Source organism: Amblyomma mixtum, chromosome 10, assembly GCF_055824585.1.
Source record: "Amblyomma mixtum isolate Tamu chromosome 10, ASM5582458v1, whole genome shotgun sequence".
Classification (NCBI taxonomy): domain Eukaryota; kingdom Metazoa; phylum Arthropoda; class Arachnida; order Ixodida; family Ixodidae; genus Amblyomma; species Amblyomma mixtum.
Genome location: NC_143021.1, coordinates 181,504,845 through 181,519,974, shown reverse-complemented (window position 1 = coordinate 181,519,974; position 15,130 = coordinate 181,504,845). Strand labels below are relative to the sequence as shown.

The window sequence follows — 15,130 nt, the reverse complement described above, 5'->3', positions numbered from 1 at the left end:
GTCCTCCAGAATCTCCAAGAAGGCGACAAAGAAAGCCGCCCAACACGCGAAAGACACAGAACAGGAGAAGGACTCATCCAGAGCCTCGCGTAAGAAGAGAAAAAGAGGCGCCGAGAGATCACCCGATCATCGCAGCGACACAAGAACCTACCAAGTCGCCGATGATGGTAAGCAGGCTTGTGACCAGGCAGGCAAGCATGAAGCGCTCGCCGAGACATCGGCGATTAGAGCTGCAGGCGTTTCTGGTACCACCAGAAATGATGAGCTGCCAACGTCGTCCCAGCTCCCGACTACTGAGCGCGGTGACGTCACCGCGAGCCGATTACAACCGCTCGGCCCCACGGAAACAGAGCGCACCATAGTGCCAGCTTCGAGCGAGGGACAAGCGATGCTCCCAACAGCAAGCGACGAGTCAGCTGCTGCTGCCACAGGCGGCGTTCCTGGTGACCTCGCCACCGTTCCAGCTGAGCAAGTCCAGAGCACTGACGCAGAACCGCAGCACACGACGCGCACCATACGCAAGGCGTCTGCAGACCAAGCCGGCGTCGAGGCTGTGGAAGCGACCAAGCCGAGCTGCCCTGCAGACCAGCCGAACGCGAGGTCTCAGAGCGCGCGGCCGCATCCCACCGTAGAGCGCCCTCAAGATGGTAAGAAGCCTTCGGGGTTTCGGATTACGGTAAGCAACGCACTGCGAAAAACGAAGGATAGGTTTTAACGAATTTCCATGAGTGATGACGTCTCTAGCGCTGTACTACTTTCATCACGGACCCCATTGGGCCCACCTAAAAGCACCGCAGGGAGTCTACTGCATTTCAAGTAGGAGATATTTTGCATTGTCGCAAGTTCGTGGGGAATTAAATATGTTCATGAGCTCATAGAATTTTTCAGTGAAAATTTCTATTTTAACCCTTCATCAAGGAGGCTCACAGGAAACCATAGTATTAAAATGAGTCAATTTAAACTTGCGCCAATAATATCCTTTTGAATCAGAGTGCGTATGTCCCACCATTGCTCCTGCTTTTCTAGTTCTGTTGTTTCCCACTCGCTGCTGCTTGCTGCCTGCTGATTGTGGCCTGAAGCTGCGTATTATCAAAATTTGGCTGGTCTTGTCCTGCAGTGCTGCATTGCCGTTTTGTGGCACGTTTTAATATTTTTGTGGAGGATGTAACTGAGAGTTGTTGCTAAGGAAAGGATAGAAACTATGTGTACTTGAACGCACACTGCACACAGGAAAACAACAAACGCTGCTGAAAAGTTTCGTTCCCAGATGGGTAGTAACAGGCTGTAATGTCTACTGGTCATGGCAGCTACCGGGAATTTTGCACGTTTTTGACCACTACGGCTACATTCGGCGAGCTTTATATTGACAATAACTGATGCAGGCAGATCAGTTAATAATGCAATGCGGACAAACAGTGCGTATATCGTAAGATTTAAACGCACACCATAGGCAAAAAAGCACAATGGACGCGCGTTCTCTGGAAAAAATTTGCTCCAGGTTTTCGCCGCTGCCCAGTCGCCCGGTATTAAGGCGAAAGCCTTTAATGCCTCATACGGTCGTTAGCAGCCGTGTCGGCAGCCTTGTCGGCGGATGTGTCCGCGTTTTGAAGGGTGTTACCGAGATATGCGAGACAGTTATTGAGAAATTTCCTTTCCGCAAATACAATTTTTAGTTTCTTCATTACCGCCCGTCTTTCTTCTCTCACTCCCACTTCCTCCCTTCCTGTACGGTGCGGTTCGGGTGACCACCGAGATGACAGAGATTTTTCCTTTCCTCAAAAAGCGTTGCGTTCAAAGGGCAAGGCATCGCACCGAACGTGTGGTGGCGTTCCTCCCTTCCTTTACGATGCCGTTCGGGTGTCCACCGATATGACAGAGAATTACTGCTCCATTTCCTTGCCTCAAAAAATCTCTGCCTCTCCCGTAAACGAGAGTAGAGTAAGCATGAAATGTTTACGGGCCTAATGTCATCTCGGTGGACACCCGAACCGCACCGTACAGGAAGGGAGGAACGCCACCACCCGTTCAGCGCGATGCCTTGCCATTTGAACGCAAGGTTTTTTGAGGAAAGGAAATGGCGCAGTAATTCTCTGCCATCTCCGTGGACACCCGAACCGCACCGTAAAGGAAGGGAGGAACGCCACCACCAGTTCGGCGCGATGCCTTGCCCTTTGAACGCAGCGCTTCTCCCCCGGGCCCCTGTGCGCCTGCGCGGCTTTGCTTCGATGCGCGAAGCCCCTAAGAGATCACTTATGAGAACGAAGTGTAACGTGGCACTTATGTGCTTTCTGCACGCGTTATTCTTAAATCGGAAATTATAATTCCGTGCATTATCAAACCCCCAGCTCCACTGATATCTTGATAAACGTTGAGAAGGCACTGGCAGCAGTTATTTTTTGCCTCGTTTGGAGACCAACCGGCGCTTGCATGCCGGTCGCGTAGGAGGCCTTAGAGAGTCTCGTTAAATCTCGTTAAGTCTCGTACGGTGCCCGGATGTTCTCGTTTCAGAGCCCGGATGACTGGAATTCAGTGCCCGGATGACTGGATTTCAGTGCCCGGATGACTGGATTTCAGTGCCCGGATGACTGGAATTCAGTGCCCGGATGACTGGAATTCAGTGCCCGGATGAGTGGATTTCAGTGCCCGGATGATGGCTCTCGGTCTCGGCGTGACGTCACCACACTGCCGACAACGGGGGCTAAAAGCATTCCATGCTTAAAATTCTCTGCCTCTCCCGTAAACGAGAGAAGAGTAAGCATGAAATGTTTAGGGGCCTAATGTCATCTCGGTGGACACCCGAACCGCACCGTACAGGAAGGGAGGAACGCCACCACCCGCTCAGCGCGATGCCTTGCCATTTGAACGTAAGGTTTTTTGAGGAAAGGAAATGGCGCAGTAATTCTCTGCCATCTCGGTGGACACCCGAACCGCACCGTAAAGGAAGGGAGGAACGCCACCACCCGTTCGGCGCGATGCGTTGCCCTTTGAACGCAGCGCTTCTCCCCCGGATCACGTATGACAACGAAGTGTAACGTGGCATTTATGTGCTTTTTGCACGCGTTATTAGAAATCGGAAATTATAATTCCGTGCATTATCAAACCCACAGCTCCACTGATATCTTGATAAACATTGAGAAGGCACTGGCAGCAGTTATTTTTTGTCTCGTTTGGAGACCAACCGGCGCTTGCATGCCGGTCACGTAGGAGGGCTTAGAGAGTCTCGTTAAATCTCGTTAAGTCTCGTACGGTGCCCGGATGTTCTCGTTTCAGAGCCCGGATGACTGGAATTCAGTGCCCGGATGAGTGGATTTCAGTGCCCGGATGAGTGGATTTCAGTGCCCGGATGAGTGGATTTTAGTGCCCGGATGAGTGGATTTCAGTGCCCGGATGAGTGGATTTCAGTGCCCGGATGACTGGAATTCAGTGCACGGATGAGTGGATTTCAGTGCCCGGATGAGTGGATTTCAGTGCCCGGATGATGGCTGTCGGTCTCGACGTGACGTCACCACACTGCCGACAACGGGAGCTAAAAATCTCTGCCTCTCCCGTAAACGAGAGTAGAGTAAGCATGAAATGTTTACGGGCCTAATGTCATCTCGGTGGACACCCGAACCGCACCGTACAGGAAGGGAGGAACGCCACCACCCGTTCAGCGCGATGCCTTGCCATTTGAACGCAAGGTTTTTTGAGGAAAGGAAATGGCGCAGTAATTCTCTGCCATCTCGGTGGACACCCGAACCGCGCCGTAAAGGAAGGGAGGAACGCCACCACGCGTTCGGCGCGATGCCTTGCTCTTTGAACGCAGCGCTTCTCCCCCGGATCACGTACGACAACGAAGTGCAACATGGCATTTATGTGGTTTTTGCACGCGTTATTAGAAATCGGAAATTATAATTCCGTGCATTATCAAACCCACAGCTCCACTGATATCTTGATAAACATTGAGAAGGCATTGGCAGCAGTTATTTTTGTCTCGTTTGGAGACCAACCGGCGCTTGCATGCCGGTCGCGTAGGAGGGCTTAGAGAGTCTCGTTAAATCTCGCTAAGTCTCGTACGGTGCCCGGATGTTCTCGTTTCAGAGCCCGGATGACTGGAATTCAGTGCCCGGATGACTGGATTTCAGTGCCCGGATGACTGGAATTCAGTGCCCGGATGACTGGATTTCAGTGCCCGGATGACTGGAATTCAGTGCCCGGATGAGTGGATATCAGTGCCCGGATGAGTGGATTTCAGTGCCCGGATGAGTGGATTTCAGTGCCCGGATGTTGGCGCTTGGTCTCGGCGTGACGTCACCACACTGCCGACAACGGGAGCTAAAAGCATTTCATGCTTAATAAAAGCATTTCATGCTTAAAAAGCATTGCGTTCAAATGGCAAGGCGTCGAGCCGAACGGGTGGTGGTGTTCCTCCCTTCCTGTACGGTGCGGTTAGGGTGTCCACCGAGATGACAGAGAATTACAGCGTAATTTTCTTTTCCCAAAAAGCGTCGCGTTAAAAGGGCAAGGCAACGCGCCGAACGGGTGGTGGCGTTCCGTGGACTGCCTGGCAGCGCTACAACACGCTGTCGCGTTCCACTACTAAAGGCGAGCTTAAGCGTCATTAATTAGCAGTTAATTAGTATTAAGGCGAAATCCTTTAATGCCTCATAATGTCGTTAGCAGACGCGTCGGCAGCCGTGTCGACAGACACGTCGGCAGAAGTGTCGACAGACGCGTCGGCAAATTCGTCCGCCTTTCGGCGTCACTGCTTAAAAGGCTCAAGGATCCAGCATGAATAAAGGCGCATCTAGTGAATGCATGGGCTTCATAAATAAAGTAAAAGTAGTAGTCAAGAAAAGGGGAAAAAAAGAAGAAAACAAAAACAAAATAAAAATAAGATGTGGAATTAAAGATAAAAACAATAAAATTAAGAAAAGAGCAAAAAATTAAATAAAAACTAAATATGAAAAATAAAAAGTAAATAAAAACAAACAGTGGCCAGGAAACGCTTTCGCCTTGCAGCACTTTAGAGAGCCAAAGTGCCCCCTGATTTTTAAGCATGAAATGCTTTTAGCTCCCGTTGTCGGCAGTGTGGTGACGTCACGCCGAGACCGAGAGCCATCATCCGGGCACTGAAATCCACTCATCCGGGCACTGAATTCCAGTTATCCGGGCACTGAATTCCAGTTATCCGGGAACTGAAATCCACTCATCCGGGCACTGAAATCCAGTTATCCGGGCACTGAATTCCAGTTATCCGGGAACTGAAATCCACTCATCCGGGCACTGAATTCCAGTCATCCGGGTTCTGAAACGAGAACATCCGGGCACCGTACGAGACTTAACAAGATTTAACGAGACTCTCTAAGCCCTCCTACGCGACCGGCATGCAAGCGCCGGTTGGTCTCCAAACGAGACAAAAAATAACTGCTGCCAGTGCCTTCTCAATGTTTATCAAGATATCAGTGGAGCTGTGGGTTTGATAATGCACGGAATTATAATTTCCGATTTCTACTAACGCGTGCAAAAAGCACATAAATGCCACGTTACACTTCGTTGTCATACGTGATCCGGGGGAGAAGCGCTGCGTTCAAAGGGCAAGGCATTGCGCCGAACGGGTGGTGGCGTTCCTCCCTTCCATTACGGTGCGGTTCGGGTGTCCACCGAGATGGCAGAGAATTACTGCGCCATTTCCTTTCCTCAAAAAACCTTGCGTTCAAATGGCAAGGCATCGCGCTGAACGGGTGGTGGCGTTCCTCCCTTCCTGTACGGTGCGGTTCGGGTGTCCACCGAGATGACAGGCCCGTAAACATTTCATGCTTACTCTACTCTCGGTTACGGGAGAGGCAGAGAATTTTTTTTTAGTCATTAACCTGTAATTAGTCGCTAATTAGTAATTGGTCATTACTTCGTCATCAATTATGTGTGAAGTCATCCAGTGGTGACGTCACCAGTGTCATATAGGCAAAGTGGCGCGGAAAACGCTTTCGCCCCTACGCACTTTAGATAGACAAAGTGCCCCTGAATTTTTTGTTTCTGCAGGCTACAGTATGAACGGTCCATCATACCATGAGACATTTTAGGCGAGTGGATTACTAGACAGCTCCGAATAAACTATTTGCCTGATATTCACGTTCCATAAAAGTTTTTGTGGAAATAAAAGGGGATAGTGGGGCAGAACGATGCACGGAGCAAAACGCAACAGCTTGTTACTTACCACCCCGTCGGATTTAAATGAGCTAACATGCTACCTTGGTATTTATGCGTTATGACCCGCCGCATGAGCATCATAGAAAGGTGCTGAAAAGGCGCAGCATTTTGTCCTTTAGACTTGTCAGAACTGTGCAGCTAAATCAACCTGGTGTCCAAAGTTAGTGCAGGTTAGGAATTACCGTTGTTTATTGGTGTCATGTTATGCAAAGTTATAGAATTTTCGCGCCCCTGGTGACTGAGATAAAATCATTTTAGCAGCATGCTAGATGCTGAGCAAAACGCGATATTCTATCATGGTTCGGTTGGACTAAAGTAAATGTAATGGCTTTGTTGCTTTCTCTAAAAGCTGTGCGCGTGTTTTTCCGCTCTCTAGGAAAGTCTTAACGTACAAAAGAAAAAAAATTAGGCAGTGGCTTAGCTCTGCTTAAGCCTGGATACGCAAGCGAAAAGCTGTAGTTAGGCTTGGTTTGACGTCATGGCTGTCGCAGTTCGCGCACAATGCACTGGGAGCACCACGATAACAGTGGGGGCGTTCTGCCGTTCACACACTGCCTGTGCGGAGGCGGAGGAGGAGACGGTAATCGGCGCGGTTAAAATTCAGGGGGCACTTTGGCTCTCTAAAGTGCTGCAAGGCGAAAGCGCATCCTGGCGCAGTTTTTTTGTATTTTTGTCATTTTTTGTTTTGTTTCTTTTTATTTTTATGTTATTTTTCTTTTTTTCTTTTTATTTTCATTTTCATTTCTTTCCTTATTTTTTCTTTTGCATATTTTGTTTTTCAATTTATTTTGATATTTGTTTCATTTCTTATTGTTATTGTTTTTAATCTTCCTTTGCTCACTTTTATTTTTTATTTCTATTTTATTTTTATTCATTTTATTTTATTTATGAAACCCATGTATTCACTACATGCGCCTTTATTCATGCTCAAAACTTGAGCATTCGTTGCGGAGTGGTAGCGTCTCCGCTTCAAATGCCGAACGCCCTAGTTCGATTCCCATACACGACGCAGTTTCTTTCCAAGTGAAACCCATGCATTCACTAGATGCGGCTTTATTCACGCTCAAACATTGAACCTTCGTGACGGAGTGGTAGCGCCTCCGCTTCAAAGGCCGAAGGCCCTGGTTCGATTCCCATACACGACGCAGATTCTTTCCAAGTGAAACCCATGCATTCACTAGATGCGGCTTTATTCACGCTCATACATTGAACCTTAGTGACGGAGTGGTAGCGCCTCCGCTTCAAAGGCCGAACGCCCTGGTTCGATTCCCATACACGACGCAGTTTCTTTCCAAGTGAAACCCATGCATTCACTAGATGCGGCTTTATTCACGCTCAAACATTGAACCTTAGTGACGGAGTGGTAGCGCCTCCGCTTCAAATGCCGAACGCCCTGGTTCGATTCCCATACACGACGCAGTTTCTTTCCAAGTGAAACCCATGCATTCACTAGATGCGGCTTTATTCACGCTCAAACATTGAACCTCCGTGACGGAGTGGTAGCGCCTCCGCTTCAAATGCCGAACGCCCTGGTTCGATTCCCATACATGACGCAGTTTCTTTCCAAGTGAAACCCATGCATTCACTAGATGCGGCTTTATTCACGCTCAAACATTGAACCTTAGTGACGGAGTGGTAGCGCCTCCGCTTCAAAGGCCGAAGGCCCTGGTTCGATTCCCATACACGACGCAGTTTCTTTCCAAGTGAAACCCATGCATTCACTAGATGCGGCTTTATTCACGCTCAAACATTGAACCTTCGTGACGGAGTGGTAGCGCCTCCGCTTCAAATGCCGAACGCCCTGGTTCGATTCCCATACACGACGCAGTTTCTTTCCAAGTGAAACCCATGCATTCACTAGATGCGGCTTTATTCACGCTCAAACATTGAACCTTCGTGACGGAGTGGTAGCGCCTCCGCTTCAAATGCCGAACGCCCTGGTTCGATTCCCATACACGACGCAGTTTCTTTCCAAGTGAAACCCATGCATTCACTAGATGCGGCTTTATTCACGCTCAAACATTGAACCTTCGTGACGGAGTGGTAGCGCCTCCGCTTCAAAGGCCGATGGCCCTGGTTCGATTCCCATCAACGACGCAGTTTCTTTCCAAGTGAAACCCATGCATTCACTAGATGCGGCTTTATTCACGCTCAAACATTGAGCCTTAGTGACGGAGTGGTAGCGCCTCCGCTTCAAAGGCCGAACGCCCTGGTTCGATTTCCATACACGACGCAGTTTGTTTCCAAGTGAAACCCATGCATTCACTAGATGCGGCTTTATTCACGCTCAAACATTGAACCTTAGTGACGGAGTGGTAGCGCCTCCGCTTCAAAGGCCGAAGGCCCTGTTCGATTCCCATACACGACGCAGTTTCTTTCCAAGTGAAACCCATGCATTCACTAGATGCGGCTTTATTCACGCTCAAACATTGAACCTTCGTGACGGAGTGGTAGCGCCTCCGCTTCAAATGCCGAACGCCCTGGTTCGATTCCCATACACGACGCAGTTTCTTTCCAAGTGAAACCCATGCATTCACTAGATGCGGCTTTATTCACGCTCAAACATTGAACCTTCGTGACGGAGTGGTAGCGCCTCCGCTTCAAATGCCGAACGCCCTGGTTCGATTCCCATACACGACGCAGTTTCTTTCCAAGTGAAACCCATGCATTCACTAGATGTGGCTTTATTCACGCTCAAACATTGAACCTTCGTGACGGAGTGGTAGCGCCTCCGCTTCAAAGGCCGAAGGCCCTGGTTCGATTCCCATACACGACGCAGTTTCTTTCCAAGTGAAACCCATGCATTCAGTAGATGCGGCTTTATTCACGCTCAAACATTGAACCTTCGTGACGGAGTGGTAGCGCCTCCGCTTCAAATGCCGAACGCCCTGGTTCGATTCCCATACACGACGCAGTTTCTTTCCAAGCGAAACCCATGCATTCACTAGATGCGGCTTTATTCACGCTCACACATTGAACCTTCGTGACGGAGTGGTAGCGCCTCCGCTTCAAAGGCCGAACGCCCTGGTTCGATTCCCATACACGACGCAGTTTCTTTCCAAGTGAAACCCATGCATTCACTAGATGCGGCTTTATTCACGCTCAAACATTGAACCTTAGTGACGGAGTGGTAGCGCCTCCGCTTCAAAGGCCGAACGCCCTGATTCGATTCCCATACACGACGCAGTTTCTTTCCAAGTGAAACCCATGCATTCACTAGATGCGGCTTTATTCACGCTCAAACATTGAACCTTCGTGACGGAGTGGTAGCGCCTCCGCTTCAAATGCCGAAGGCCCTGGTTCGATTCCCATACACGACGCAGTTTCTTTCCAAGTGAAACCCATGCATTCACTAGATGCAGCTTTATTCACGCTCAAACATTGAACCTTAGTGACGGAGTGGTAGCGCGTCCGCTTCAAAGGCCGAAGGCCCTGGTTCGATTCCCAGCGTCTGCGCAGTTTCTTTTATTGCGAAAGCAATACTACTCGCACTTTCAAGCCTTCGCGTGATCCGGCCGCAGTTACATTTGACCTTTAGCGGAGTGAATATGGGCGACCAATTCGCTGCTTCAGATAGCCCGGCTGCAGTTACGCCGTGCCGCGCCGCGCACCTGTGGCGCTACTGCCGCTGTGACCTCATACCAGCTGTAGATTATGTTTTCTTTCTCTCAGTCGCAACAACATCAAAAACAAAATATAAAAAAAATTACCGTAAACGCTTTGAGTCCCCGCGCAGCGGCGGCCGGTAGCCACGCGTGACCTGTAGACGCGGCGCACGGCGTTCCTTCAGTTGGAGGCGCTGCTCTTTTGCTTTCGCAACCTATCATCCTTAACCAAAGCTGAACCCCCGTCAATTTCTTTTTAAGTAGTGACGAGTAGGCGGCGACTGCTGCGGCCACCTGCGCCGGGTGTGACATCACTCCTTTCGCGCATGAGCAGAAGTGGCAAATCTGGGCTCCGGCTCACGCGAAGAGCGGTGTTGACTATCCTAGTAAAGCTTTCCGCTTCAAAACAATGAATGCCGACTAGCGCACCGAAAACGTCAAGAAACCTGTGCGGAGAGGCAAGCTCGGAGATATCGGGGCTCTACCCTGCGCGGTAAATTTTGGGTGGGGATGTTCAACAGGTGCCAAGCAGGGGTGTGAATCTTGCCTCTGGCAATGCTGGACAGACTCGTTTAAGATGTATTTAGCATCCCAATGTGCGAAGGCTAAGGCGATGGAGGCCTCCTCTGTCACCTCAGGCGTAGAGCCCGATGGAAGACTGTGACTTAGGGAAGGGGTTAGTGTTGGACTGTAGCCACCTGTTACAGCGTCATGCGTTGTGCCTGCGGCGTCTGGTATCCTGAGCTTGTCCGTAATACTTGTAAAGGTTATTAGGAAGGGGTTGAACACCGAGAAGTGTATGGATGTAGTAAATTTAAATAGGGTTCGTTGTGCTTTTCAGGGGGCCTCAGGCCTCTCCAAAAGTGGTGATTCGGCGGTGATGAAGAAGGAGACTGCTGATGATAAAGATCATGAAACAAAGAATTATATTTACAGAATTTACAAGGGTAAAGAAACTGAAAGTTAAAGAAACTAAGTCACGCAGACAAATCAGCAACTGCAAGTTAAATAAAAAACAACCTCCAACAAAGAAATAACTTACAGTAAATTACTTATCGACTAAATGCATTAGTTAAAACCTAGGTGCTGTGAAAGATGCGGCCAAGAACAGAGGTTCCACCTAGACTGATGTCCAAAGCTTTCGCGCCCCATTTTAAGGGTTCCAGGAATAAGGAACCTAGGGCGACAGTCTATCTCTCGAGTAGGCTCTAAAAGATTGCCTATAGCAGTTAATGCAGCCAAATTCCTATGCTTTCGTTGCAGGGAAGAATAGTATGGTGATTTTACTCAGTCGGTCTTGTGCACTGTTATATTTTACGTCATAGAGTGGGGCAAAATGCGACATTTTAATGTTTTAAGTTTAATTACATCTGACTGTGTTCCTATTAAGCAGTACCCTTCATCTTTGGTAAACGTGATGCCGGGGTGCTAGGGAATGAGTCGGAAATATGTTTTTTCACGTCTGAGAAAAAATACGGCGACCGTTTCCATATTTATGCCCCGTTTTGCCCCACTCCTCCCAAGTAGTCAGTCGCCTGAAGCATTATAACAAAAAAAATCCTTTGTTTGCTACACTCCTGAATCATTCGCAATGTCCACGTGACTAAGCAAAAGGCCCCGGCCAAAACAAGATGTGCCCTTGCTTTAAGCAGTGTGTTGAGCCGAGAATCTTAATAGAACACCAATGAAAAATGGTTGCAATGATGGGCAATAAAAATTCAAATCCAGGCGTATTTACTTTTACGAATCATGAATTGGTTACCGCATCCTCAATTAAGTCTTTATGAAACCTCAGTCATATCGGGTTCGATCCTGGCCGCGGCGTCAAATTTGATTTGAGGCAAAATTCTAGTGCCCCGTGTACTGTGCGATGCCAGTGCACGTTAAAGAATGCCAGGTGGTCGAAATTCCGGAGCCCTTCACTACGGCGTCCCTCATAGCCTTCGTCGCTTTAGGGTGTTAAACCCCCGTAAACCATAAAATGTATTCTATATGACTCAGGTTTAAGAAAGTCTTCATTGAGGATGCGGTAAAGGATTCATGATTGTTAGAAATGAGTAGGCCTGGATTTAAGCTTTTATTGCTCATCATTGCAACCTTTTTTCATTTGTGTTATATTAAAATTTTCAGCTCTGCAAACTGCTTAGGCAAGGGCACATTTCGTTTTGGCCGGGACCTTTTGCTTGGTCAGATGGACAATAAAAGCAGGAGTGTAGCAGACAAAGGATTACTTTATACACATTCATGTGCTTTCTGATATATCGCACATACAAAACTCGAGCCCGAAGTAGCGGCGACCTAGTTCATTTTTCTGTGGTGCACCCTTTCAGAGCCCTGAGGTCCCCAAGAGGCGCGTCTGCATCAAATGTTGCGCCGCGACATCCTGCCTATTACTAGCCGTCTTCGCCACTGTGCTTCTGGCATTTCGAGGCCCCTCCCATGGACGCCAATACAAGACCTGCGACACGCTGGCATGCGCCGCCTACTCGAAGCGGCTGCAAGAGTCCATAAACGTCTCTGTGAACCCTTGCGACAGCTTCACACATTATGTATGCGATGGCTGGAACAGACGCTACGAAGCCAGCGTCAACGACATTGCGCTCCTGTCCGCTCTCACTCGAATGTACCACATTGTTCGAGATATGAACGTACCCAAGAGCGGTCAAAATATGATGCAACGCGCCGCAGCGTTCTACCTCAGTTGCGAATGCGTTGGAAGAGGCCGCTGCAACGAACTACTACACGTCGCGCTGGCGCTGGAGGGAGCGAACATCGTGTGGCCTCTCAAGGCGCACCGTCCAGATTTCCTACACTCCCTGCTGCACGTGTCCATGAAACTTCGTTGGGCAGGTATCCTTACTTTCGAGGTAATCAATACTAAGCGAAAAAAGTACCTGCTGCTGCGACCACCGCTAGCTTTCTTCATATTAGGCCGCAGGGCAAAGGAGCAACTTCGTTCCCCTGGCAGCAGGGAGCATTATTTCGAGGTATTGAAAACAAAATTCAATGCCGCAAGTAGCACCGCCATTCAAGGTGACCTAGTGACATTTGAAGAAACACGAAATGTCGAAATAAAGATATGGGACGAGCTCTGGAAGAACGCTGCCGCACATCCCACGTTCAAGATGAAAAAGGAGTTATTCTACAATTCCGTCCCAAACCTCACGCTGGAGCGGTAGAAGCGAGCTTTGAACGACTACGGAGTGTGGTTGCGTGACGATGAAGATGTCGGGTTCCTGAGCGAGTCAGTGCCCTTTCTTCGTGCCTTCCTCAGTTTGTGGAACAAGTACGGGGAGGAACAGATGCACCTTCTGATGTCCTGGTGTACGGTTCAGGTGGCGGCGTGGTTTGCTAACCAGGAGCTGCTAGTCAACTTCTACGGCACCGAGCAGAAGGTGCAGCTCATACACCGCGCGTTCTGCTTCAGCAAAACTTTCATCGTCACCGGCGACAGCCTGCTTCACAGGTGCGTTGTAGTGTACAATACTTTGATAACTTCGGTTCCTGACTGCAGCGATAGTTCGCGGCTTTTCTCTATCAGCGACCATACCTCGGCAAAATCACGAGTGCTCACTCAGTCTCACTCACAAAACTTTGGTCAACCTAAGCGCTCACTGAGCCTCACTGTCATAAAAGCCTCGGCACATTCCAACTCATGAACTCACTCATTTACGATTACAACTCACTTGGGATCACTCAAACTCACCTCCCTTCAGGTGTCAAGAACTCATAACGAGCCACGCCTCACGCAGACTCACGACTTATCAAGGCTCACTCAATCTTTTCAACTCACGACTCATTTGGTCTCACTGGCTCATTTCGACTCGCGACTCATCTGGGCTCACTCATTTCGACTCATGACTCATGTGGAGTCACTCATTTCGACTCACGACTCATCTGGGCTCATTTAAGTGCAATAGGTATTACGAGTGAACACTAAACGCGACCGGACTGACCACTATTCATAAAATCTCAATGTCAGCATGCATCACCACGACTCGGATCATGATCTGAATGTGAGCTCAGACTTACCTCGACTCAGATCATAATCTGAACATGAGCCCGGACTCACCTCGACTCAGATCATGATGTGAATGTGAGTCCGAACCCACAGCTCAGATCATGATCTGAACGTTCGTCTCGACTCACTCACTGCTCAGGTCAAAATCTGAACGTGAGTCCGGAATCACTTATGACTCAGATCATGATCTGAACGTGAGTCTAGACTCACTCACGAATCGGATCGTGGCTTTAAATAGCATGAGTGAGCCCGGGTGAGTCCACTGATTAGAGTTCACCCACCTACGTCGGCGACCCACAATCAATTTCTTGCATAAGCCGGTTCCAAGACGCGTGCAAGCATGATGATCGGTTTTTCGTCAGGATTCCGGAGCAAGCTTCATTTTTCTTCTTTACAACCTGAGACAGACAGACAGACAGACAGACAGACAGACAGACAGACAGACAGACAGACAGACAGACAGACAGACAGACAGACAGACAGACAGACAGACAGACAGACAGACAGACAGACAGACAGACAGACAGACAGACAGACAGACAGACAGACAGACAGACAGACAGACAGACAGACAGACAGACAGACAGACAGACAGACAGACAGACAGACAGACAGACAGACAGACAGACAGACAGACAGACAGACAGACAGACAGACAGACAGACAGACAGACAGACAGACAGACAGACAGACAGACAGACAGACAGACAGACAGACAGACAGACAGACAGACAGACAGACAGACAGACAGACAGACAGACAGACAGACAGACAGACAGACAGACAGACAGACAGACAGACAGACAGACAGACAGACAGACAGACAGACAGACAGACAGACAGACAGACAGACAGACAGACAGACAGACAGACAGACAGACAGACAGACAGACAGACAGACAGACAGACAGACAGACAGACAGACAGACAGACAGACAGACAGACAGACAGACAGACAGACAGACAGACAGACAGACAGACAGACAGACAGACAGACAGACAGACAGACAGACAGACAGACAGACAGACAGACAGACAGACAGACAGACAGACAGACAGACAGACAGACAGACAGACAGACAGACAGACAGACAGACAGACAGACAGACAGACAGACAGACAGACAGACAGACAGACAGACAGACAGACAGACAGACAGACAGACAGACAGACAGACAGACAGACAGACAGACAGACAGACAGACAGACAGACAGACAGACAGACAGACAGACAGACAGACAGACAGACAGACAGACAGACAGACAGACAGACAGACAGACAGACAGACAGACAGACAGACAGACAGACAGACAG

The 15,130-nt window shown here is 49.1% G+C and overlaps 1 protein-coding gene across 2 annotated transcripts in view; it reads left to right on the top strand.

The window, feature by feature from the left end:
- Positions 1-315: 315 nt before the first annotated feature.
- Positions 316-15,130, top strand: part of LOC149327899 (endothelin-converting enzyme 2-like) — a 31,191-nt gene continuing 16,376 nt past the window's right edge. The window contains exons 1-2 of one of the 2 annotated variants that reach the window (XM_089562513.1): positions 316-676; positions 12,125-13,099. In XM_089562513.1, coding sequence (XP_089418639.1) covers positions 389-676; positions 12,125-12,973 — 1,137 coding nt within the window. In that variant the 5' untranslated portion in view covers positions 316-388 and the 3' untranslated portion in view covers positions 12,974-13,099. Of the gene's footprint in view, positions 677-12,124; positions 13,261-15,130 lie in introns of those variants that run through there. The other variant, XM_089562512.1, reaches the window with a different exon arrangement.